Source organism: Podarcis tiliguerta (genome assembly GCF_965153285.1).
Source record: "Podarcis tiliguerta genome assembly, chromosome: 5".
NCBI classification, from domain to species: Eukaryota; Metazoa; Chordata; class Lepidosauria; order Squamata; family Lacertidae; genus Podarcis; species Podarcis tiliguerta.
In genome coordinates, this window is record NC_139538.1 from 12,365,009 (window position 1) to 12,391,259 (window position 26,251).

The window sequence follows — 26,251 nt, forward strand, 5'->3', positions numbered from 1 at the left end:
TTTCTTATTGTGCAACAGGACTCTCCAGCCGAGAATGGGTCATGGAAAGGGTCTTCATGTAATATGCAGAGCTGAATTAGTCCTGAGGAGGGCATCTTTGACTAAATTCCTGACACATAAATAGTGGACCTTGATTCAAAGAAAATGGGGATTTTAGCAGGGGAAAAACAGAGGGAGGAATTTCAGTGTTGCACTATTATGACTGTCCTGCCAGTGCAAAGCATTTCTGCTCCTCTCTCCTTCTTCCCCATGCGCTGTTCTAGGGGATGTCTCAATGCTCCAGAACCAATATGGTGATGGGGGGTGCAGGGGGAGGAGAGAGAGAGAAAGCACCACTTGCGCTACTGGGAATCATTGTGGTGGCTCCCATGGAATTCGGCCCAATGACACAGAGATAAGGTGGTGGTGATTTTTAAACTCAGTATTCTTGACTCACAATGCAATTTGAGATGAACTCTTTGCCACAGAACTGGTCCTCACAATTCCACCTGATATTTAGGTAAAGGGACCCCTGACCATTAGGTCCAGTCGTGGCCAACTCTGGGGTTGCGGCGCTCATCTCGCTTTATTGGCCGAGGGAGCCTGCGTACAGCTTCCAGGTCATGTTGCCAGCATGACTAAGCCGCTTCTGGCGAACCAGAGCAGCACACGGAAACGCCGTTTACCTTCCCACTGGAGTGGTACCTATTTATCTACTTGCACTTTGACATGCTTTCGAACTGCTAGGTTGGCAGAAGCAGGGATCGAGCAACGGGAGCTCCCCCTGTCTCGGGGATTCGAACCGCCGACCTTCTGATCAGCAAGTCCTAGGCTCTGTGGTTTAACCCGCAGTGCCACCCATGTCCCACCTGATATTTGCAGTCCCCCCCAAAATTATGTTTTTTCAATCGTAACAGCAGACCTGCTCCGAGTTAACTTGAAAGAGACGACTTGCTGAAATGCACCGGGAATAAAAGATACTGCCTTTTTCCTATACAGAAGTTTGCAGCTGTTTCTCTCTCTCCCCCCCCCACTGAATACTCTTTCTTTTGCTCCCTGCTTGCCTCCCCACCCCCCACCCTGCAGTGTTTTGCTCCAGCTTGTTACTTTGAATTTTGCACACCTTCTCTTTGGCTGCAAAAAGCTCTTTGCTTTGTTCTGTCTTACATCTGATGAAGTAAGATCTCCCGGGCCTGTGAAAGTTCATGCCACAATAACCTTGCTGAAGCTAAGCAGGCTTGGATCTGGTCAATGCCTGGAGGGGAGACTTCCTAGGAACTTCTATGAACGCTACCTTGAGCTCCCTGGAGGAAAGGGCAGGTATAAATCTTAGAAACAGGCCAGCCTTCAAGGTGTCACAGGACTCGCTGTATTTGGAGCAACTCACTGACATCAGAGATGAAAAGCTCATTCCAATAAAGGCAAAATAAATGCAAAATTACAGGCTTTTTAACCCTTTGGTTCAGGTCCTCCATGTGCCAAGGAATCCAGGACAGAAAATCTGGGCCTGTGATTGCCTGACTTTGAGAATAGCAGAAGCAGCTGGGAAGAGAGGACTTCAGAGATATTTTTTCAAAAATAAGTTCCTAAATTGTGTGTCCTTGTTTCTCAGTTGGATCCTTTTATTTGTATGTTTTGTGCTATATTATGCTTTGTGATTTGCTGTTATTTTTATTGATTAGTAATTCTTTATTGTAATTGATAAGTGAAAATTGTTTAATTTTTATTTGCTGATGTTTAATGTTACTGTTTACATTAGATTTGAATGGATTATTGAATATTGCTTTATTTGATATAAGTTGTTTATTTCAAAGATTTCTTTTGGACTTTTAAAATATTGGACCAGATTGTTAATATTAATATTTGATGTTTTATTATGTTTTTATATGTGTTGGAAGCTGCCTAGAGTGGCTGGGATAACAACAACAACAACAATTTGTGTCCCATGATAGGTCAAGGTCACTTGCATCTATGACAAGAAGGTGCTGAGACAATGACCAAAACGTGATAAGATAGAGGCAGTTACTGGTTTGGTTAGTTCTCATTGAATGCTGTATAAAGAATATACAGAACAAACATGACCCTGATGTTTCTTCAGGAGCAACCAAGATGATCATAGGACTGCAGCCCCTTTCCTAGGGAAATTGTTATAGAGTCATAGAATTCTGCATGCTATGGTGGAAGTGGATAGAGCGAATGTTCTTCCATTTTCTATAAGACTAGAATGTAGGATCACAGAAAGCTGTGTTTTACCAAAGCAAACCACTGGAACATCCAGCTCAGTATTGCTTACAGAGGCTGATAGCAACTCTCCAGGGTTTCAGAAAGTGGTCTTCTCCTGGAGATGCTAAGGACTGAACTTGGGTCCTCCTGCTTGTAAAGGTTGTGCTCTACCAATGAGCTCTAACTTCACATCAAGGATGACAGTAGGTCCAGGGCAGACAACATTCATTTATGTAATTCACTGTCAGGAGTGCGTGAAGGAGCCAGGCCCTGTGACTGGTACGGCCTCACAGGACTGGGGCCCTCCTGAGTTTGGCCTGGAAGGGCAAGGCATGGCTGCACAGGTGAGGCTTGACAGAAGACTCATAGCACCTGGTGGCAAGGGCCGGGAGGGGTATATAAGACCAGCATTTCCTTCTGGCTCTTTGCCACAGCAACACGCTACCCACCTAGCTGTGCTTCGGCTTCCTGACTCTTGGACCCTTGGCTTCCTGACTCCTGGTTTCCTGACCCTCGGACTCTTGGCTTCCTGATTCCTGGTTTCCTGACCCTCGGACTCTTGGCTTCCTGATTCCTGGTTTCCTGATTTGTGGACGCTTGGCTTCCTGACCCCTGGACTGCTGATTCCTGCTTCCTGACCTCTACCCCGGTCCCGCCATACCAAGCCGGGACTCCGACTGCCTGTAACTCGGACCATGACATTCACTAACAAATGATGTGGCCATGGCCACCAGCTTAGAGGGCTTTTAAAGGGGAATTATAAACGTTCATGGAATATGGCTCTGTCTAGGCTTAGTAGATGTCCCTATGACATAGTTTAGTTGGTAGAGCATGGTACTCTTAATCTCAGGGTCGTGGATCAAAAGATTTCTTCATTGCAGGGGGTTGGACTAGATGACTCTCGTGGTCGCCTCCAACTCTACGATTCTACGATACCTTCAGATTTCAGAGGTATACTAAATAGTAAACACATTCTCACAGTATGGATGTCTAGATATAGCCAAACTTTCACCATCCACTCATGGTATCAGAAGGCGTGGTGAAACTCTGACATTTGCAAAGATGCAAAAAGTAGTTATTAATTTATTTCCTAAAATTTATTTTAGGAAAAATCCTCAAAACAGTTTACCAAGAAATATAAAATAAAATTATTGCCAATTTTCAACCATAATCTCAAACATACAGAATAGAACAGACAACAACAACAACACACACATCATATGAACTTTTTAAACATCTGGGTAAGGTAAAGGTGGAAAGCAGGTGGGGCTGCGGGTAAAACCTCAGTGCCTAGGACTTGCCGATTGTATGGTCGGCGGTTCGAATCCCCGCGGTGGGGTGAACTCCCGTCTTTCGGTCCCAGCTCCTGCCCACCTAGCAGTTTCAAAGCACCCTTGAGTGCAAGTAGATAAATAGGTACCGCTTTATAGCGGGAAGGTAAACGGCATTTCCGTGTGCTGCGCTGGTGCTGGCTCGCCAGAGCAGCTTCATCACGCTGGCCACGTGACCCGGAAGTGTCTCCGGACAGCGCTGGCCCCCGGCCTTTTAAGTGAGATGGGCGCACAACCCTAGAGTTGGACACGACTGGCCCGTACGGGCAGGGGTACCTTTACCTTTACCTAAGGTGAAGGTAAAGGGACCTCTGACCATTAGTTCCAGTTGTGACCGACTCTGGGCTTGTGGCGTTCATCTCGCTTTATTGGCCAAGGGAGCCAGCGTAAAAGCTTCCAGGTCATGTGGCCAGCATGACTAAGCCGCTTCTGGCGAACCAGAGCAGCACACGGAAACACCGTTTACCTACCCGCCAGAGAGGTACCTATTTATCTACTTGCACTTTGATGTGCTTTCGAACTGCTAGGTGGGCATGAGCAGGGACCGAGCAACGGGAGCTCACCCCGTCGGAGGGATTCGAACGGCCGACCTTCTGATTCGCAAGTCCTAGGGTCTGTGGTTTAACCCACAGCAACTGAATGCTGAATGCCTCTTAGGGTGGTGATGGGTGGTACAGGACAAAGGAGAGAGAGAAGAGAGAGAGAGATGCTAGAAAAGGGCATGGCTTAGAACAGGGACAACATGGAATAGACTGTTTCAGCAGGGATCTTATGTTTATCACAACATTCTCTAGTTTGAAAATGCTGACCACGATATTGATTGGGACACCCTCAGCCATAATGCCAAAGACCGTGTTTACTGGAATGCTGTCCAATCCTGCCTGCATATATTTGGCAGATGGGCTGCAGAATTCAAATATGGGTGGACCTGGATTGTTCAAGGCCAAGCCAGGCTATTTTGCCTGGTCCTCTGCCAGCCTAAAACCAGGAAATGATTAACTATGATTATATACTTAGCTGTAATGAACCTAATCCCAATAGCCAGTCATTTAAACATGGTGCCCATCAGCTGCTGAGGCAAATTATTTAACTGTTTCTCTTTTGCATCACCGCATAATCTTTGCCTTCCCCAACCCTCAAGGCAAATCTTACGAAGCTTTAGCTGGGAAAGCATAAAATCTCCGAAGGTTGAGGCCTCCCTTGGCCATAGCAGAATTGGCCCTGAATTTGTAGATTCTTCCACTGCTCGTGTCTGAGAAAACATAGTTTAAATTACAACCATGACCCTTCAAGCAACCAGCTTGGGCTCGATTTGAACGATCTTATGTCCCTCGAAAGATTAACAGTAATTGGTATTATAGGACACATTCCTTAAAGCCAGTGTAAGCTTTATCATCTCAAAATGGAGAGAAAATGTTGAATTTACAGCAATAACGGCACATTTGTGCTGGGTACTGATTATCATAAAAGCAATATTTACTTTGCTAAATCAGGATTTATTTATTCAGGCCCAGCTGTGAAGATGCCAGACAATTGAAAAGATATACCAAAAAAGAGAGAGAAGAAGTAGTGAAAGCTAAAATGGCATTATTACATACAAGCCTGCTTCTAAATTAGGTAAGGGTGGATACTGAAATATTTAACTCCTTTAACTCTGTTGAACAGATGTCATCCACTACAACTTAATCCATGTGTTATTCAAATCCAGGCTTCCTCAACCTCAGCCCTCCAGATGTTTTGAGACTACATTCCCATCATCCCTGACCACTGGTCCTGCTAGCTAGGGATCATGGGAGTTATAGGCCAAAAACATCTGGAGGGCTGAGGTTGAGGCAGCCTGTTCTAATCTCTGCTAAAGAGGCTCAGGTCATTGCCAAAAGGGTTACCGAGATGGGGGCAGCAGACAGTCACCATTGGTATGCCAGGCACCATTTTGAATCAAGATGGTGGACCAAAATGTGAATTCACTGTGACTTTGCCCATTTTTTTTTACATGTTTGGCCACCTCTTGAGATATTGTGACCAAACCTGGCTTGAGGGTCTCCAAGGTGTAGGCAGCAGCCTTCGTCATTGTTTGGATCCTAGATTGTTTGGATCCTTGGATTCTAAGATAGGCTTAGAAAGTGCTTGGTCTTGAATGACACATAGGAATCAGAGAGTGATCAAACTTGGAGACTAGAAAGGGCTGAGACAGGGCTTTACTCTCTCAGACAGGGACCAGGCGGGGATTAGGAGCCTGGAAAAGGCTTGGCTATGTATGGTGACCTCAGTAATTTCCCTGAGGGGAAAGTAAAGATCCCAGAAGGGATTGGGAGCACAATAGCAACAGAAAACACCAATGGATTGATCTCCTTTCTGAACATGGGACAATAAAATAAAATAAAATCTGCTTCAATTCCCCCTCTTTCAGTCATAATTATCCAACATCCTTAACTAGAAGTAACAAACATTCACTTAGACCAATGTGGCAGGATCTTACCCCCTCTCTGGCACACCACAAAATACTTTCCTCCTCCTTCTCCTCCTCTCGCTCCCTCTTTCTCTCTCTACATTTTTAACATGCTGCAACAGATGAAGGAAGGTCGTGTCTGATTAGAAATACTGGCTTCAGAAAGGATTCCACCGATGGCAGCTCAATTTAGTGTGATAATGAGCTTATAAGTAGTAAAGGTCACTAACTCTGGAAGGCCTAGCTTATCTATCTACACACACAGAGAGAGAGGCGGGGGCGAGAGAGCAATATACTGAGAAATTGTAAAGTATGCCCACAAAATATAAGGTAAATATAAAAACTCACTTTCAGGAAATATTTTTTTTCCCCTTTGTGGACTTTAATTATGCATCTATGAATGGCAAAGAGGAAGTGTACATCTGTGAACATTCCACACTGGAAGAAATGCTACACTTTGAAGCCCCATCAACTCAAGGACAGACCCCAGCTGATGGCAGTTTGAAAGCCTGCATTGTATGAGACGCTGGAATCTTTTTTCTCTGTTACAAAGGTATACAGGCACTGCCCCCCCCCCCCGAACTTTAATATGCCACAAAAAAGGAGGGGTGTGCACAGGGAGGGTTGCCGGCAACGGTTTGATATGAGCAAGGGTTGTTCTTAAGGAAATTCACAAGCTGTGTTCAGAGAGATAGAATTCTGGAATAAGAAGATGAAAAGGTGCTAGTCTTTCTCTCCCGAGTGCTCAGATAATGCACAAATTTGGAAGGCCGGGTGTGCTTCAGTTCACGTATCGTTTGGGAAAATGCGGGTTTTGTGAGTTCAGAAATGCAAACTGAATCTAATCCCCTCCTCCCACTGAGAGCACAATATTGTGAACAAGACTGAACCTTCTTGTCTGATCCAACAAGGCGCTGCTCATCATTTTCGGGCTTTCAACCCCGGAACAAGTTTAGAACTGATATAGCTCCATTAACAACAACAACAACAACAACAACAACAAATTATTTATATCCCGCCCTCCCCAGCCAAAGCCAGGCTCAGAGCGGCTAACAACAATAAAAGTAACACAACATGAAGCAATGCTGTCCTGAAAAAAAAGTATAACCCTATTCTTTTGTGGGAGCCCCTTCTCATGACTTAGATGAGACAGCAACAATTCACCAAATTTTTCTGGATGGAGTGGTTTTTAGGAATAGGGAGAACTGCACTGGCTCTTGAGCTGCTGGTATTATCACCAACCATGCAAAAATGGGTTTGGGCTACCTATAAATAAGGTGCCCAAGAGGGGAAGTTTCTTATTTTCCAAAAACTTACCACCATCACCATCATGTTGCAATCATTTTTTTAAAAAAACACAACAAAACAAAAGTCTAAGGCAAGCCATCCCACAAACACTCCAAAATACTTGAGGGAAAGTCTGCCCCTTCCCTCCTCTTTAGATGAATTTCTCTCTCTTCCTTTCCTCCACAAACATCCAAACTCAGTTCAGTTGACAATATTAGCAGAGGACCTGAACCCACCTTTTACAAAAGAAGAAAAATGTAAATATTTCTATCTCTACTTTGTTCCCACCCTGCAGAAAAATGTAAGAGAAAACACAAACTAATAACTATTATAATTAAAAGGTTTAATGCCCAACTTACAACAATGTTAAGTAACTTAAGAGAGTGTTTCTATATGCCCTTAGTTATGAATGTGCCACATGAAGTGAATAGGACTTACTTCTGAGCATTTATATCAATAGAATTGTATAGAACCTTCTTAGGCATGAAATTCTTTATTTTTAGATATTAATATTAATCACTTCTAACCATGACATGTTTTAGAGCATAGGCTTTTTAGAATGAACAGTTGTTTAAGGTTCAAAAAATCATCTGTGTTGCAAGGTGATTTCTGGCTCTCCAAGGTGTCAGGTGGAATAACTGAGCGAAAATTTGGTTTCATTTGCATTTTAATGAGAACCTGCCTAATTCAAACTTCTTGAACCAACATGCGAAACCAAAACACAGCTACCCTTTGAAATTTGCATTTCTTTGGATTTTATGATGCAGTTCTCGAAGCAAGTGTTATGTACAACAATGAACACATGCGAAAATCTGCATTAAATGCCTGTAATGGTGGATATAACATTCAAAATACTTTGCACTTGGGAAAATTACTTGCAAAAATGTGTACGTTAGTCATGACTGCCTGCAAAAAAAAAAGTGTTTCGTATTTGAAATTTCCACTAAAATGCTGGTGAATTTTCATGATAATCAAAGGAAAGCAGATGTGGAAAACTTAATTTAAGATTGGGAAAATGAGAAACTTAGAGAACTGAAATTGACAGATTTATATTTTCCTAAACAGGAATCTTACAAAGCCCAGACTGGGCCAGACCAATAACCCTTAAATCCTTTAGCTGCACATCAGCTAAACTTGAACAGTGTGGGCTTAAGCTGATGAGATGTAATGAAATTGATGGGTTTGACTACCTTTAAGTGTGCTGCTTTCATTGGGTCTACTCTGAGTATAATTCTGCATACAACCCTCTTGTGTGCAAAGCACATGTTTTAACAATGAGCGACAGGCACTTCCCTGAGCTTTGGTTTGGGACCCACATGCAGAATCAATCAATGAAGAAAGAAATGCCTGCTCACACACACAATGTTTCGGTGTGTGCAACATAATAATTCTACCACCATTCATACATTGACTATGGATAACTGATGTGTTAATATTTATGCTTAACTACAGAACTCATCAGATAAATTATGTTCTACCTTCTATAGCTGCAGTTCCCTTTCATGTACCATCTCAGACATTTCCATTACAGGTGAAATTAAATTACCCCGCCTCCTCCCCTACACTCCATTTAAAGTAAATAAAACTTTATTGAGCTCTCTCTTCCTCTAGGGGACTATACCGAAGATCAATGTGCAGATGGTATACAGATGGTATTTTTAGACTCTGAATCATATAGGTGAAGTCCTACAGAAGGATTTTGTTCTGCTGGAGTCTAATAGACAATTGGAAAGATGGAAGAACCTTAACAACACGCGCTAAAAAATATTAGATTGCATCAATATTTCCTTCCTCTTCGAGCAGTTCCCAACTTCTTAGCTGCCTTGGTAATTTAAGAACGTGAAGAAAGATGAAGCAAAAGAAACCATCCACTAAACCGAGCAACTCTCATCTGTCTGAAATAAAAAGGAAGGATATGTATAATAAGCAGTTTGGATTCTTCAAGTGGCTGGTAATGTAAAAAGAAAATTGCGAGTACATGTTAAGCACAAGCTGGTCCTCAACACCTTAAATAAAACTTACTAGTGCAACTGGGGGTTTGAAGCGTGTGCTGTTGCATTCTGGTCCTGACTATGGGCCTCCCATAGGCATCTGCTTGGACACTGGAAACCTCAGGAAGGCAGAATGCTATTGTGCTCAATTTCTGCTTTCATGTTTCCTATAAGCGTCTTGTTGACCACTGTGAGATCAGGATGCTAGTCTAGGTGGGCCACTGACCTGTCCCAGCAGGTCTGGTCTTGTGCTATCATGTGGGGCCAAACATGGTATTACGTGAAACACATTTTTGGATTGAGTGTGACTATTTTTAAAGACCAAAGTAGCAGCTAGTGGGGGCAGAGAGATGCAGGACCACAGGGATAGTGTGGAGTTTAACCCTTTCTCTCCCTTCTGTAGAACCAGAAAAAACCACACACACCTTTCTGAGCTTCCTCCTAATCAACTGGGTCTCCAGTTGATTTTGGACTACAACTCCCATCATCCCTAGCTAGCAGGACCAGTGGCCATTATGAGAACTGTAGTCCAAAAGCAGCTGGAGAGCTAAGTTTGGGAAACCCTGTCCTAATACAAGTAGCAAGATTTTTTTCTGAGGGGTGGGGGGTGTCATTGAGGCTGTAATAGAGAGGCAAAAGGTTAAACTCCTCCATCCCACCATTCTCCCTATCATGATCTGGGAGCCCCTGCATCTGATAGTTTGATTTTAAAAACATTCAAGTCAAGCATCTAAATATAAAGTTACCAATTTTTTTTTCAATGAATCCGGGGACAGTTTTCAACTTCAGTGGATTTTGTATGGGGACTGATTTGTAAATCCAGGGAAACGGGGACATCTGGTAACCTTAAAAAACATATTTGATGTAACACGTTGCTTGGTCCTTGCTGTAAGGATATATGCATATGGAACCATTTCACAGAAATGAAAGCTACAGTTTCCATTTCAGTTTTGCTATTGCAGGAAAACACAAGCATCTCTCTATATTTATTCGGATGCTTTCTATTATCCCCTTGAAGATCCGTTCTGGACACAAGAATGGTTAAAAAAAAAAATCACCAAAGGAACATAGGGGCATCAGAACATAGGAAGTTACCTGATAGTGAGTGACATCATTGGTCCACCCAACATTGTTTACACTGACTAGGGTGGCTGCCCAGGGTTTCAGACAGGTGTCTCTCCCAACCCAACCAGGAGAAGCTGGGTGTTAAATCTGAGACCTTCTGCCTGCAAAGCGGATGCTCTGCTCCTGAGTCCTGGCCCTTGCTTAAACAACTGGCTTTTAAGACTCCGCAAAAAGGGCAGTCCCTAAATTAGGCCACAGTGAGCACCTTCGTGGACCCCCCTCCATAAACTCTATCTCCAGCCCACATAACTGGCAAAGCCACTTCTGACTTAGAAAGCAGGTGGGGTTGCAGGCTTCACACTCCCACCTTTCGCACGGTGGCTGGCTCTCAGCCTCCACGCGATTGAGGGAATCCCTGGGAGCGTCATCCCCTGGCCAGCCAATCAGCTGGCCCGGGAGGCATGGCCTGCTCTATTGAACACAGGTATGGCCGGGGATCTCCCTCTTTTGCCGCTTCCAGCTGCTCTGGTATTGTTATGTGGGGGGGGGGGGAGGAAGTGCCATCACCTCCCTCGCATATTGAAGGGTAGTCCGATAAAGGATTCCAGGCGGCAGTGGCGTAGCATGGGTTGTCAGCACCCGGGCCAAGGCAAGTAATTTGCGCCCCCTAACCAGTGGATTTGCGCCCCCTAACCCTAACCCCCAGATGTTGCGCCCGGTGCGGCCGGCCCCCCCTGCACCCCCCACGCTACACCACTGCCAGGCGGCGAGGCCCTGTCCGAAGCCTGGGGAGGTGAGGGCTTAAGGCACGCCCCCGAGCAGTGACCCCGGGGGAGTTCCTAGTTGATGTGCATCAGCAGGACTCCCCCTACTGGTGGTTAACCCTTCCCAGACTTCAAGCGAACAAGCTGAAGCTGGATAGTCGGTTAGGACCAATGCCTAAGCCAATACCGCTTATCACCTGTAACCAATAAAGTTGTGGCCATATTTAGCCCATCAGCCTTAAATAACTGTGTCATGTGTTTTTATTTCCACTGGGGGGAGGCGGGAACTTGCCACACAATAGCCCTGCCTACATTCACATGAGCAGGGAAAAGAAGTGACAGGAAATATATATGAACTGACTACCTAAGCTTCACTTTAGGCCACACAAGCTCGGCGATCGCGGATTCCCTGCTCTCCCAAAGCTCAGGAGTTTAGTCGTATGCAGTGCTTTTTTTGGGGGGGGGCGCAGGGGTATGCATACCCCTAAACATTTTGTGAATCTAATTTTGGCCTCATTGAGGGGCAGTATTTCAATACGAGTAGGAAAAGGAGAGTACCCCTTAATACTTTTTTAGGGCGGAAGCACTGGTTGTACGGAGTGGTTCAGGGTCTGCTGTAAATCAGTCTTGATCTTGAGTAATCAGCACCCTCTCCAGACATTAAAGTAAACACGCAAGAGGATGCCAGGGGTGAGTTTTCTAGCTCTGACCTGCTACATCACCCTTTCTGCCACATTCTGACTCATGGGAGGTCAAGTTCTGAAGTGGAGGAACTTCTGCACCCTTAAACTTTTTTAGAACCCCAATTATGCAGGGTTTCAAAAGGCGCTGGTCACCTCAGTGGATCTGGCACTTTCCCAGAGCAACCCAAGGCCCTTAGGCCTGCAGGGATAACACCAAACTCGTTTTACTTTACAGAGAGTTCACTTCAAATGCATTTGGTCCTGCCAAAAGCCACAACAGGTCTACATAAATGTGTTTAATAAATTAAAATGTCCACGCAACAAGATAAACTGTATGCAATTACAAGTTCAAAATTATGAATTCACACCCCAGAAAAATAATTATTGTACTAAAGTGTCAAGCACACATGCATATTTGTCTTGCTTTGCCAAGGGTTCATATTAATGTAGCCACTTCTTGCCCATCATCATCATCATTCACATATTCTATCTTCTTTCTAAATTTGTTACATATTCCTCCAACAACTCAGTAAAAGAATTTGAGTCCTGTACTCTCTGACACAAAAATGAACTGTGTGGCAAATCCCCAATTTCCCTGTCATTGCAGATGCCACAGACTCCAAAAAGTGCTGGGGTTTCTCCCTTCAAGCACAGTGGATGGTAACAACTGAAATCTGGAAAGAGGAAAAGTATTTCTCAGAGTGTGCCTACCGATTAAAAGCCATAAAATAATTCTCAGGGCCAAGCAGTCCATTTCAGGAATTGTCCTGGATTTGTTTGGATTGAAACTGGATTGAAACTGGACATGCACAGAAACCCACCCTTTTTACAGTGACAAATGTTTTGGGGGCTTCCAGTCAAGTACTAGAAAAAAATCCCACCTCATAGCCACCCCCCCAAAAGTATCTGATCTGAACACTTGAAAAAAAAACCCAAATTAATCCTTTGTTGCTGTTTACTCCCTTCTTTGCTCTGCTTTCCTAAACGAGAGGGAGAGAGAGAGAGGGTAGGATGGAAAAACAGGCTGCTGAATGACATTTCCTATGAGGAATCATAGATTACAGACCCCATAACCCTAAGCTGGAAATGACAATCAAAACATTATCCTTATTTGCAGCTGAGGATACCTTCAAAGGGAGCTCTCTGTGACCTGCTCCTTCTGTCTAAATGTAAGGCATTTTCCCACAAGGAAGGTTGGAGCTGTCAGGGAATTGTGGAGGTGGGGGCAAGAGACCCCAAACATTTAACCAAGGCTTCCTTGCTGAGCTCCGATTCTAGTCAAGCTAAGCCATATTCAGGCAGAGGCAGCTGACGTTTTTAGCCCTTCCTTCTCTGGAGGTTCATCTTGGCCCTGGCTCAAATCTTACCTGAGGGGGATGGACTCTGGAGTCCAGTAGAATTTGGGGGCAGAAGTCTAGGGCCCCACTTAACAGAATGAGCAGGAGGAACCTCAAACATTGGAGGGTCAGCGTACCACATTTTGGCGCAAACGAAGTAATACGATTGCCATTTTGATAGGGGACCATTTCAAGTTGGCGAAATGAAATGCATTACAGTGGTACCTCGGGTTAAGAACTTAATTTGTTCCGGAGGTCCGTTCTTAACCTGAAACTATTCTTAACCTGAAGCACTACTTTAGCTAATGGGGCCTCCTGCTGCTGCCGCGCCACTGCTGCACAATTTCTGTTCTCATCCTGAAGCAAAGTTCTTAACCTGAGGTACTATTTCTGGGTTAGCGGAGTCTGTAACCTGAAGCATCTGTAACCTGAAGTGTTCGTAACCCAAGGTACCACTGTACCAGCTAAGACTATTACCCATTAGATCATTAAGTCCAGCATCTATAATTACCTAGTACATCAGTGCTGGAGTTCATATAGCTAAATGTGAGAGTTGTCATCCTGCTCAACTGAGGCAGGTGGAGGCCAATGGAGGTGTTTGAGAAAGAGGTTACAAATTAGTTTCCTTACCACCACCACCGCATTGAAATTTCATGTGATAATTATCTCAAAGAAACTGCCATCTCCCTATCCAAAAGCACTTCTGTCACTGCTAATCGTTCCAGCACATACCACAGGGACTGTTCAAATGCAGATGATTTAACGGTGACTGTAATTCTTCCTGTAAACAGGATTGATGAATTGTTCGTTCTCCAGACCTCAGGGTCCAAGGATGGAGTGACAGGGATCCCCTTTGAAATCCTTTTAGTGTCAAGGACGTGTGTCAAAGCAGCTGTCTTGCTTGCCAAGAAAGGCGATAGGGGAATCCTGCACAACAAATGTTCTTTAATCTGCAGCATTCCCAGTTTTGTTGTTGTTTAGTCGTTCAGTCGTGTCCGACTCTTCGTGACCCCATGGACCAGAGCACGCCAGGCACTCCTGTCTTTCACTGCCACCCGCAGTTTGGTCAGATTCATGTTTGTAGCTTCGAGAACACTGTCTAACCATCTCGTCCTCTGTCGTCCCCTTCTCCTTGTGCCCTCCATCTTTCCCAACATCAGGGTCTTTTCCAGGGAGTCTTCTCTTCTCATGAGGTGGCCAAAGTATTGGAGCCTCAGCTTCAGGATCTGTCCTTCCAGTGAGCACTCAGGGCTGATTTCCTTCAGATGCATTTGATCTTCTTGCAGTCCATGGGACTCTCAAGAGTCTCCTCCAGCACCATAATTCAAAAGCGTCAATTCTTCGGCGATCAGCCTTCTTTATGGTCCAGCTCTCACTTCCATACATCACTACTGGGAAAACCATAGCTTTTACTATACGGACCTTTGTTGGCAAGGTGATGTCTCTACTTTTTAAAATGCTGTCTAGGTTTGTCATTGCTTTCCTCCCAAGAAGCAGGCGTCTCTTAATTTCGTGGCTGCTGTCACCATCTGCAGTGATCATGGTGATTCCCAGTTTAAGGCTTCATAAAAACTCCAACAGGCCATGGCAAGAAGTCTTCTCTCTACTCTTCCCTATATAGTGGCAGCCTTCGCACAGCAGTTTCCAGGTCTGCCTGCTAGATCCACAAACGAACAATCTCCATGGTTTTCTTTTTCCTTCTCTCTGATGGAAATGTGCCCACAGCAGCTGCTTTGGTCAATAAAAAGGGCTTCAGAGATGAGAAGAAAGGAGCTTGCCTTCTTTGTTGGGTTATTGTTCTTTAGAAGGTATAAGAAATTGGGGAAACCTGTGGCTTTCCAGATGTCGTTGGACTCCAACTCACATCAGCTCCATTCAACATGGTTCAAGGCCAGGGATGATGGGAGCTGTGGTTCAGCAACATCTGGTGCTCCACAAGGTCCCCATCCTTGGTATACCATCCTATGACCTGAAGGCACATGAGGTCACTACTTTGCCTGAAGATAAGCAGGTTTGGTTCTGGTCAGTGAATGGGAACCACAGTTATAGCACCTTGGAAGGAAGGGGATATTAAACTGTAAGAAATTGAGTAAGTTCATAAGAAGTTTCTGAATCAAATATGTGTAGTACATTTTGTCAGGGAACTGCCATCGGAGCGGGAGGAGGTGAGAGGGCTCCCGGATGATGGTGGAGAGGGCCCTAGTAGGAGGAGGGATAGCCCATACGCTGGGGAAGGAAATCAGCGTAACACCAGTGGAGAAGGGGAGGAAATAGAGGAAGCGGAGAGGTGGCTCCAGGACTCTTCGCAGGAGACCAGCGGAGAGGGGACTAGTGCTCCTTTGCCCACACCCACAGCACGCAAAAAGCTTTCGCGCAGGCAATGGGGGAGGAGACTGGGCGTCAAGCAGCTTTTATGTTGGAAGCGGTTTAAGAAACGCCCACTGACGGATTCTGCCAGCGACTGAGGCAGCCACGGAATAGAGGCTGCCCTGTCAGAAAGGGTTCAACCATGCAACCTAGCCATGAGTAAAGGCAACTTACGCACAAGCAATCCCTAGAACCATTACACATTTCTATATTCTTGTAGGAGATAAGAGGTTTTTGGTGAAGGAAGAAGAGGTTAAAAGGGAAATCCTGGAGATGGAAAAACTTGAAAATATTCTACCAAGAATACAGGATTGTCTACCAAGACAAACAGAACCTAACATCATCTTTAGTCAGCATGATGAACACCATTGACTATCTCTGTGTATACCAAATTTCAGGTTGCGATCTATTGTGGAAGTACCGGAATATTTTTAAAAAGCAACAATAACACCAAAGCAAACCATGGGACAATCAGTATGTCAGTGAGGCCCAAATATTTTAAATATAAACAGATTCTGAAGCTTTCGTATTCTGAATACTGAGAATGTGAAATGCACTCTAATGCATTTAAATAACCAGCCAGTCTGGCATATACAAATATTTTTGAAACACCTTTGAAACAGAAATTGATTCATTCATAATTGGTTAACATGAAAGGAATGCTTGTATTTCTGAGCGAGACATCTTAAATTTCCTCTACCTTTGCGATGGATTCATGCAGGCTGAAGGAAGACACCAGTTCGTTGGATATTGTTGAATGTAGAGGGAAAAGGGCTTCAGAGAGAAAACTTGCCGTCTGTGTGACAAAAAAAGAGAAAAGGAGAGGGAGAGAACCTTTAAGACTTCTTATTGATTTCCTTCTTCAAATGCCTTATTGGATTCTGTCTGAAGGTTCAAAGGACCTCAAATTGTTTTAAAGTTTGTGCTGATGATTAGACTTCATTTTAGTGATCTAATTTACTCGTTCCAAACTCTGGGACAGAAAAAAGGGATACAGTTATCTTTACTGTAAAAAAAAAGTGTCCTCCTGAAATGACGTCTATCTTAGTAAATGTACTTCCCCGTTCAATGCATTATTACGCCTAAGGGGAGAAAAATCCATACTGATTTCATTTGTGCATTGCTAGTAATTCCAAAACTTGAAATGACTAATTGGCTTGTCAGAAATTATATATGCATGACAATTAGAGCCATAAAACACAAAACTATTTATTCAAGAGGAACTGCATCCCTCCCCTTCAGTAGTAGGCATAGCTTAGAATGTTAATTATAAAAATGAACTAATTCCTGTTCATGTACATCCATTTAGAAATTGAACTAGTTCAGTTTACAGTTCAATTCAGTTTCATCCATTTATCCTATTTACCTTGTTTCTTTTGGCATTCAAGATGTTGTGCTAAAGTGCGAAACAGTGAACTTCATTAAAAAAAGAGCTAGTTTATTTGAAGAACTGGTAGTAGATAGTTTTCAGAGATGGACCATTGTTTATTACTGAGTTCCCGAGATTAACAGTAATAAATTAACACTACTTGTTATCAGGTGCTCACTGTTTCACGCTTATGCATTTGGTTTGGGCTTTTTTGGTTTTAATCTATCCCATCAATATTTCCAAGCAAACTAAGGCAGCCAACAAATCAATAACAGAACAATAAAATAAATAAATAATACAATCTCCAACTTAAACCAGATCACACACTCAAAACAGCAGCAGCAGACAAATTAAGAACTAATAATAGCATAAATAATAGGAACATAAAGCTAAAACAAATGCAACAATTCTAAAACAGCCATCAGATAAGCACAAAGCTAAACCAGCAAAGAATTTAATGGATGAAAACCCTTTTAACCAACATGTTATATTAGAAGCAAAAAAACTTGTTTTGATGAATTGGAAGAGCCACAAAAAGATTCCTTTGAGCACATGGTTTGATAATATGGACAGGTTAGCTACATATGAACGAACTGCAGGTCGATGCAAATTAAGAATGGATAAATAAGAAGAAATCTGGAATGAATATTTAAGCGATAAGGCGGATAGTGGGGGGAAGTGGGGGGAGGGGAGAAAGGTGGGGAAATATTGTTAAAAAGGTGTAGTCAAAGGTATATCAGCGTATTTAAATCTGAATTGTCAAATTGTGTTATTATTGTTATTATGGTTTTTGGTGTAGTGTCTTTTGCAGTTGTTCTTTGTATCAAAAAAAGGATTAAATAAATTAAAAAACATGTGGAGAGTTACCACATGGAAGGAACCAGCTTTTTTCCCCCAGTGTCAATTCACCAAAAGAGGGGAAGTATCCTTCTTTTACTTCAACTCCTGCCATTTGTTGAACGTTACTGCTCAAAGCCCATTGGTAGCTTCTGCTAATTTTCAGCTTAAGCAAAGGACCTCCATGTGTATCTTGCCCAAATGCGGAAGCACAACTGTGGATTCGGTACATATGGAAATAATTCAATGATCTGAAAGCAACCAATTTGCACTGCGGAGGTTGTGCTGCTGCTTCTTCACATCACAGTTCTCCGTTTTCATAATATAAGCCTGACTGGGCACCCAGTTTTGCTTCTGTCCCCACCCAGCACTAACAAGTGGTCCTTGGGGTTGTTGACCCCAAGGACAGAATATAGTCCTCCGGCTGAAAGAAGGTCCCTCATTTCTGATTTAGCATCTGAGTGTGAGCCAGGGAAGATAATGGCACGTTTGATGAACTCTGAATGCAGTTCTGCTGGAGATTTTGTTTTTAAATGTTCCTCTAGCTGTGTTTGGCCATAGGTGATAAGCACCTGTATGTTTGGAAATACATTTTTGAAGCTTCTCTCCATGTCTGACATCTGCTGATATTCAAAAGTCGTCTGCCTGATGCTCAAGTCCTTATATCCACATTTAGTAGAGTCCTGAATTTTGGAATGGTTAGTATCAAAAGCGTGATTAATCCATTCCTGACTTGCCAGAAAGTTTTCCTTTTAGAGACCATATATTACTGTGAAGCGTTGAAATTTGCTTTGGAAGTGATATTAATGCCGCTGGAAGATTTAACAGGATTGATTTGGTGTGCCATGCATTTTGCAACTTTCCCAGCTTGCTTCTGACAGCTAGGACACTGCTCTGAGGGTCTCTGGTTGTTTTAAACTTCAGTGTGCTCCTTTTCTACAAAGAACCGAGCTTGGCTGTTTCACTTAAACAAGTTTAGACGTCAGTGGCATTTTATGCAAAAGAAATTTGGCAAACGCTTCCAGCAATTTTTATCACAATTCTCTCTCATTTTATAATTATTGTTATTAAATATTCCAAATTATTACATAACTCCAATCATATATATCTTTTTTTTGTTACACATTTTCTTCTTGACTTCCTGTCTATCTTTCCCTGTTTTTTTATACTCCCCCTTAATAGTTGCATTAAAACACATCTACATTTATTTTCTAAGCCCGCAAAATCCATTCTCCACATTCTTCCCTTGCTCATATCTCAAATCCTGCACGTGATTTCATATAAGAATGATAATTCAATAGATAGTCCTCCAATGGCCTCCATTCTTCTATGACAGTACAATCATTTTGTCCTCTTATTTTAGCAGTCAGTTTCACCATTTCTGCATAGTTCACCAGTTTTATAAGCCAGTCTTCCTTAGTCTCTTCGTCTTTCCATTTCTGTGCATATAAAGTTCTAGCTGCAGTTGTTGCGTACATAAAAAGGTTAGACAGCTTTTGGGGAATTTCTGTCCCTATTATCCCCAACAAAAATGCTTTGGGTTGGGGGGGGGTGTTGGTCAATTTAAGCATCTTTTTCAGTTCATTATAAATCATTTCCCAGAAATTTGTTCCCTTTCCACAAGTCCACAAGATATGTTAATCACAATTCTCACACAAGGTGCAAACTGACTTCCCTCTCCTGCAGGCAATCTGCACATATAAAAGGCAGTGCCCAATGATCCTTTCTATTCTCCCAAGATCCAGCCCCAGCCTAAGCTCCCTTCCGACCTCCTCTTCCATTAGTTCTCTGCTGGAATCCTGCTAGAACATGAACCTCAATCGTACAGTGCTCTTGAGTATATGGAAGGCCCATGCAGCTTTGGCTCTGCAAGTGGAGACAGTGGCAGAATCCCTCTTCTATGTACAAAATGAACAGAGAAGAAAATGTGCCATCTAGTGAGCAAGAAACAGAAGCTCAGATGGGAATATGCAGATGAAGGGAGTGCCTATGCAAATATCCTGGTTCTCAGTGGCTAAAGAGATCACTGGTTGAACAGATGGACCATAAGGAGATGCCTTCTACTGAGTTAGACCCTTGGTCCATCTTGCGCAGTACGACCTACACTGACTGGCAGCAGGTCTCCAAGGTTTCAGATAAGGAACATTCCCCTGCCTACCCAGAACTGTCAGGGATTGAACCTGAGATTTTCTTCATGAAAAGCAGATGCTCTACCAATAAGGCACAACCAAAGGCTTGGATAAATAAGTAGGGCTTTAACTGATACTGCAAATATAAAAACCTTTATATCAACAGCAGTGTGATGGGCATGGCCGGAAAGGGTCTTGTGTACAGCTTATATCTCTATGGTTCCAATACTGAGAAAATCAGACCCACGGACACCATACCTTACAAATCTATATAGCAATGTGGAAAGAAATTAAAAAAAAATATGTACCCATATGCAATATTTCCAATTCATTATATACATTTTAAAAAATAATCAGAAAAGACGAAGTGGTAGTTTCAGTTTCAAAGTAGGAAATAACTGTGGTGACCTCCTTGCTTCTCGCTGGATGAAACATTAAAGAAACCCGCAAGATCTGAATGTTGAATAATCAATCATTCTCAGAAGAATTAATGAGGTAATAGATTCCTTACCACTGTATTTTCATCGACGAGAGCTCGGCACTTTCTTGTTTTCCACCCCCACCCTGCCACACACACACACACCCCCCACACCAAATATCTCCAGGAAGAAAACCACTCCAGTCATTCATTATTAGGATGACAGTGCATAAGAGAGGCCTGATTGACAGTAACGATTCATCTTTATTTTAGATGTTTATGCAGGGAGACTGAATAGATCAGCACATTTAAGTGGAAAGGAGCAGAGCCCAATGTACTGCTGCGCGAATAACACACACAAATTGCCAACAATGGATAGGTAACAAATCAATAAAGCACTTGAACCAGCGCCCTCCCGCTTAAAAGAACTAAGTGCACTTGAAACCACTAAGGCTGTGTACACACCACATATTAAAGCTCATATAAAGTACAAATAAAATGATGATGATGATGTCTTCAGGACAGAACCTTCTCACTGTGCTACTTGCCCCTAAGGTCTGTTCCGTGACCACTCAAAGCAAGCGTTTGATCATTGTTGCACTTATTTTTACAAAACACCCTCCCAAACAAGTGTCTATGGTGCTATGCTTTAGACATGGACTTAAAACCTTCTCATTCACACAGACTCTCTGTAGTGTGACCCTACCATCTTGCCCTGGGGTCAGCAACCTAAAGCCCATGAGCCACAAGCAGCTCATGGGGGTTGTTTAACCGGCCCATGGATCCCTGCCACCCACTCGGTCGGCTCCCGTGCACCGTGCTAAACCGGTGCGGAGCAGAGCGGGGACTGCCTTCTGCAACACTGGCTGGCTTCCCATTGGCTGCAGGAAGCTCCTGCAGCCGATGGAAAGCTGCGCATGCCTCCTTCACGCTGGAAGGAGTGCCAGAAATAGCGCTTGCACATGCATGCATACACACGCACTCAGGCCCACTGCGGCGTCTGTGGGACCCTGAACCGGCCCAAGCCACAAAAACTTTGCCGTCCCCTGATCTTGCCCATACTACTGAATACCCCACCACCAAATATTTTATTTTGTACATCCTTTCAAATAGTAAAACACACACTATCCCTGTATTTTAATGCTTAAAGGTAAAGGCACCCCTGACCATTAGGTCCAGTCGTGACAGACTCTGGCGTTGTGGCGCTCATCTCGCTTTATTGGCCGAGGGAGCAGGTGTACAGCTTCCGGGTCATGCGGCCAGCATGACTAAGCCGCTTCTGGCAAACCAGAGCAGAACACAGAAACGCCGTTTACCTTCCCGCCGGAGCGGTACCTCTTTATCTACTTGCACTTTGACATGCTTTCGAACTGCTAGGTTGGCAGGAGCAGGGACCGAGCAACGGGAGCTCACCCCATTGCGGGGATTCGAACTGCCGACCTTCTGCTTGGCAAGTCCTAGGCTCTGTGGTTTAACCCACAGTGCCACCCGCATCTCTATTTTAATGCTTAGTAACTTGTAAATAATTTTGCTTACAGAAAGTAGGTGCAAAGTGTGTCATGGCGGGATAGTACAATTTTTGCACTCTCCTTGTTGTACATTCCCCACGAATTATTTCCCAACTTTTTAAATGCAGTTTTGGAAACACTCCAAAGGTTTTCATTATGGGATGAAGAGCCGACCACCACCCAAAGACCATCAGATCTACCTGACAAGCCAAAAAGCCCTTCCCTTCCACGCTCTCGGTTAATGGGGTGGCATCTTTTGATCAGCAGCCATCGATCTACTTTCTTCTCTTCAACCGAATTCCTGAAAATAACCTTCTGTCACATCACAGCTGAACTGGAACACTGTAGGACTGCATGATTGATGGAAGAGGCTCTGAGCAATTCATTGACATATGACAAGAGTCCCAGAAGCTGAGCCACCCACTTCGCCTTGTTGATAAGGCACAACTTTAACACAAGCAGGATTAAGGCAGAGATGACAAGCTGGGCAAAGACTGATAATCAGATACGGAGCATAGCCTAGTATTCTGAAACAGGAACACAAGAAGCTGCCTTATACTGACTCAAACCATTGGTCCATTGAGCTCAGTCTGTTGGATAGTTTGTTTAAAGGTAGGGTTCATTATTGTTCCACAGGGTGTGTACCACTTTAAGGGCCAGGGTGCATATCCTGACCTAGTTTTTGCAGCTGTGTGGCGGTGTAACAGGTGCTGATAGGTCACTGTGATTAGCTGTGTCAGCAATCGTGTTTGCTATATAATGAGCTTTACTCTGTACCTTACCCATAGCTGTCAACTTTTCCCTTTTCTTGCGAGGAATTCTACTCAGAATAAGGGAATTTCCCATAAAAAAGGGAAACGTTGACAGCTATGACCTTACCCCCCCCCCCCCGGTGGATGGATGGATGGGTGATGATTATAACTACTATGTAAGATGTATGTTTGAGGAGTTTTTGTTATTAAACCTTGCAAAGGTCTCTTTGCATCTCTTCAGTGATTCCTTGTATGTGGTCTACTCTGCACGCAATCTGTGGCTTGTTTCAAATGCCCAATACAATATAGTCTACACTGAGTGACAGCTGCTCTCTAAGGTTTCAGAGAAAGGACATGTTGGAGATTGAACCTAAGGCATCCGACATGCCAAGCAGTTGCCCTTCTACTGAGCTACCACCAGGCTTTGTCTCAACCCTGTTTTAAATCACGCTGCAAAATACCTTGCTTGAGCAAACCTGCTTCATGGCCCTGAACCAATTCACTTGACCCACACTGCCTGTTCTGAATTAATTCCCCAATAACCCTCCTGTCTCTGAGTGTTCTCTGAAACTCTGAATGAATTGCTCATCCGGACTGACTTTGCATGCTAAAAAAGGCCTTGCAGTATCATTTGGGTTGAGTCCAAATTATCCACCCATTACCATTATCGTAAAGGTTCATGAGCCACCACTGGAGGGATAGCCTACCTACTGTTGTAACTACTCTGGTAACATCAAGGTTAGATTACTGCCATGTTTTATACGTAGGGCTGCCTCTGAAGACGGTTCGGTGCAGAATTCAGCAGCCAGGTTGCTCACTGGAGCAAGACGGTTTGAGCATATTACACCAATCCTGGTCCAACTGCATGGGCTACCAATTAGTTTCTGGGCCCAATTCAGTTGGTTTTGAGCTATAAAGTCTTAAATGGCTCAGGACTTCAATACTTCAAGGACTGCCTCTTTCCATATGAACCTACCCAGACGCTGAGATCATCTTCTGAGACCCTCCTTCGTGTGCCTCCTCCTCAAGAAGTCCAGAGGGTGGCAACATGAGAACGGGCCTTCTCTGCAGTGGCTCCCCGTCTGTAGAATGCTTTCCCCAGGGAAGTTCACCTGGCGCCTTCATTATATACCTTTTAGGCACCAGACAAAAATGTTCCTTTTTAACCAGGCCTTTGGTTGATCTGATTGACATCCTATACCCTTTTAAAATGTGGCTCTTTTGGGGGGATGAATTATTGGGTTATTGTTTTTATTTTGATTTTATATATCACAATCTTTTTTGTGAACCGCCCTGAGACCTCCAGGTATAGGGCAGTATATTAACTAACTAACTAACTAACTAACTAACTAACCAACCAACCATGGGCTAGAAACCACAGGAAGACAGAATGTTCTCGTGCTTGGATCTTGCTTTGGGGATTCCCAAAGGCATGTGGTTGGCCACTGTGAGAACAATGGCTTACATGTTAAAAAATGTGCTAAACGCATAAACACATAACATCTTTAGGAAAAACTACCATAGAAAATTGGCCCAGTCACCTGTGGGTCTGAGTATGGGGATTTTCTTGACAGACTGATTTGTATTGGGGGGTGGTCTGCGCCTACAGATCTGTAGACAGAATCTGGCAACCATCCGGGTCGACTTATGATCTTTACCTAAAAGGAGAAGATCGAATTTGTGTTTTTCCGGGAGGTCAGCAAGTCAACCTCTCTTTATCCCAATGAACAGTGTGCAGCCCAGATACTTTTATAAGCACATCTCAGTACTTAGTAAGGGTAGCTTTATCCAGCAGTGTGCTCACACACACACACACAAATGAGTGAGTCTTCCCATTGATTTATTCAATAGAGTCAACAATAGCAACGCTATCTCTCCCTCATAAGCATAATAACTGAAAATGTGCTACTTAGCTGACACTAATGCAATGGTTAACACCTTGAGGACTGAAGGAGCTAACCATATGCAACAGATAATAAAGGAACACCATATTGCCACATGTGAGATGCTAACTTTTGCTCTGCCTTTATGTCTACTCAGGTCTTGACAGACAAAGCTGTGTTGCTGATCTGCTTCTTTCACTATTCAAGGACTACAACAGCTACAAAGCATTCCCAACAGATGTTGTCGTCTGCTGTTGCCTTGCCCTCTGAGAGGGTAAAGAGAGTTGATAATAGGAAAACAAAAAGATTATTTCAACAGTCAGGCAGAAACAGAATCATAGAATCATAGAGTTGGAAGAGACCACAAGGGCCATCGAGTCCAACCCCCTGCCAAGCAGGAAACACCATCAGAGCACTCCTGACATATGGTTGTCAAGCCTCTGCTTAAAGACCTCCAAAGAAGGAGACTCCACCACACTCCTTGGCAGCAAATTCCACTGTCGGACAGCTCTTACTGTCAGGAAGTTCTTCCTAATGTTTAGGTGGAATCTTCTTTCTTGTAGTTTGGATCCATTGCTCCGTGTCTGCTTCTCTGGAGCAGCAGAAAACAACCTTTCTCCCTCCTCTATGTGACATCCTTTTATATATTTGAACATGGCTATCATATCACCCCTTAACCTCCTCTTCTCCAGGCTAAACATGCCCAGCTCCCTTAGCCGTTCCTCATAAGGCATCGTTTCCAGGCCTTTGACCATTTTGGTTGCCCTCCTCTGGACACGTTCCAGTTTGTCAGTGTCCTTCTTGAACTGTGGTGCCCAGAACTGGACACAGTACTCCAGGTGAGGTCTGACCAGAGCAGAATACAGTGGCACTATAACTTCCCTTGATCTAGATGCTATACTCCTATTGATGCAAAGTTCCAGCTAATTAATTCCACCACCACCCACCATAAGTACTTAAAACTGTATGGAGAGACTGAGATCAGGCCAGTCTAGTCCAGCATCCTGTTCTCACAGTGGCAAACCATATGCTGCAGCAGTTGCAGTAACAGCATAATAATACTAATAATAATACACCCATCTGGCTGGGTTTCACCAGCCACTCTGGGCGGCTCCCAGCAGAATATTAAAAACAAAACAAAAGATCAAACATTAAAAACTTCCCTAAACAGGGCTGCCTTCAGATGTCTTCTCAAAGTCAGATAGTTGCTTATTTCCTTGACATCTGATGGGAGGGCGTTCCACAGAGTGGGCACCACTACTAAGAAGGCCCTCTGCCTGGTTCCCTGCAACCTCACTTCTTGCAGTGAGGGAACCACTAGAAGGCCCTCAGAACTGGACCTCAGTGTACGATGTGGGTGGAGATGCTCCTTCAGGTATTGCAGACTTTGTAAAGTTTATCTGATTTTTTGGAACAATATTCTGGTATTCCAGGTTGGGTGTATCCCAATAGCGATCTTGATAATGGTCCTTGTCATTCCTCCACTCCTTTGATCAGGCTTCTCTGGTGTCACTCCTGTGTCCATCACACTTGCAGTCAACCAAAATGTCCTCAGACAAGATCACTCACTCATCTTCCCTTAAGAAAGATCAGCTCTCCTGATCATTTGAGCTTTCGTTTAAGGAAGTGTTTTGTGAAATTAGAAAGATATTGATGCTTCCCCTTTCACAATAGTGGGTCACTTCTGATTAGACTTCGATTGAGCATCCAACTTCCAATCTTAAAGAGAATTGCCTTTTTTCATTTTAATTTGGGCACCATTTTCTGCTGCCCTCTGGTCTCTTGACACAGTGATTAATTGATTTATGAATCAATTACATTTGGCCTCTAAATGGGAACACAAAAAAAATTCATTCCCTTTGATTTATTTATGGCATGT

The 26,251-nt window shown here is 43.6% G+C and overlaps 1 protein-coding gene across 8 annotated transcripts in view; it reads right to left on the minus strand.

The window, feature by feature from the left end:
- NAALADL2 (N-acetylated alpha-linked acidic dipeptidase like 2) overlaps positions 1-26,251 on the minus strand; it is an 803,264-nt gene that overhangs the window by 93,006 nt on the left and 684,007 nt on the right. For all 8 annotated transcript variants that reach the window (XM_083442084.1, XM_083442080.1, XM_083442081.1 and 5 more), the window contains one exon: positions 16,177-16,272. In XM_083442084.1, coding sequence (XP_083298210.1) covers positions 16,177-16,272 — 96 coding nt within the window. The remainder of the gene's footprint in view (positions 1-16,176; positions 16,273-26,251) is intronic.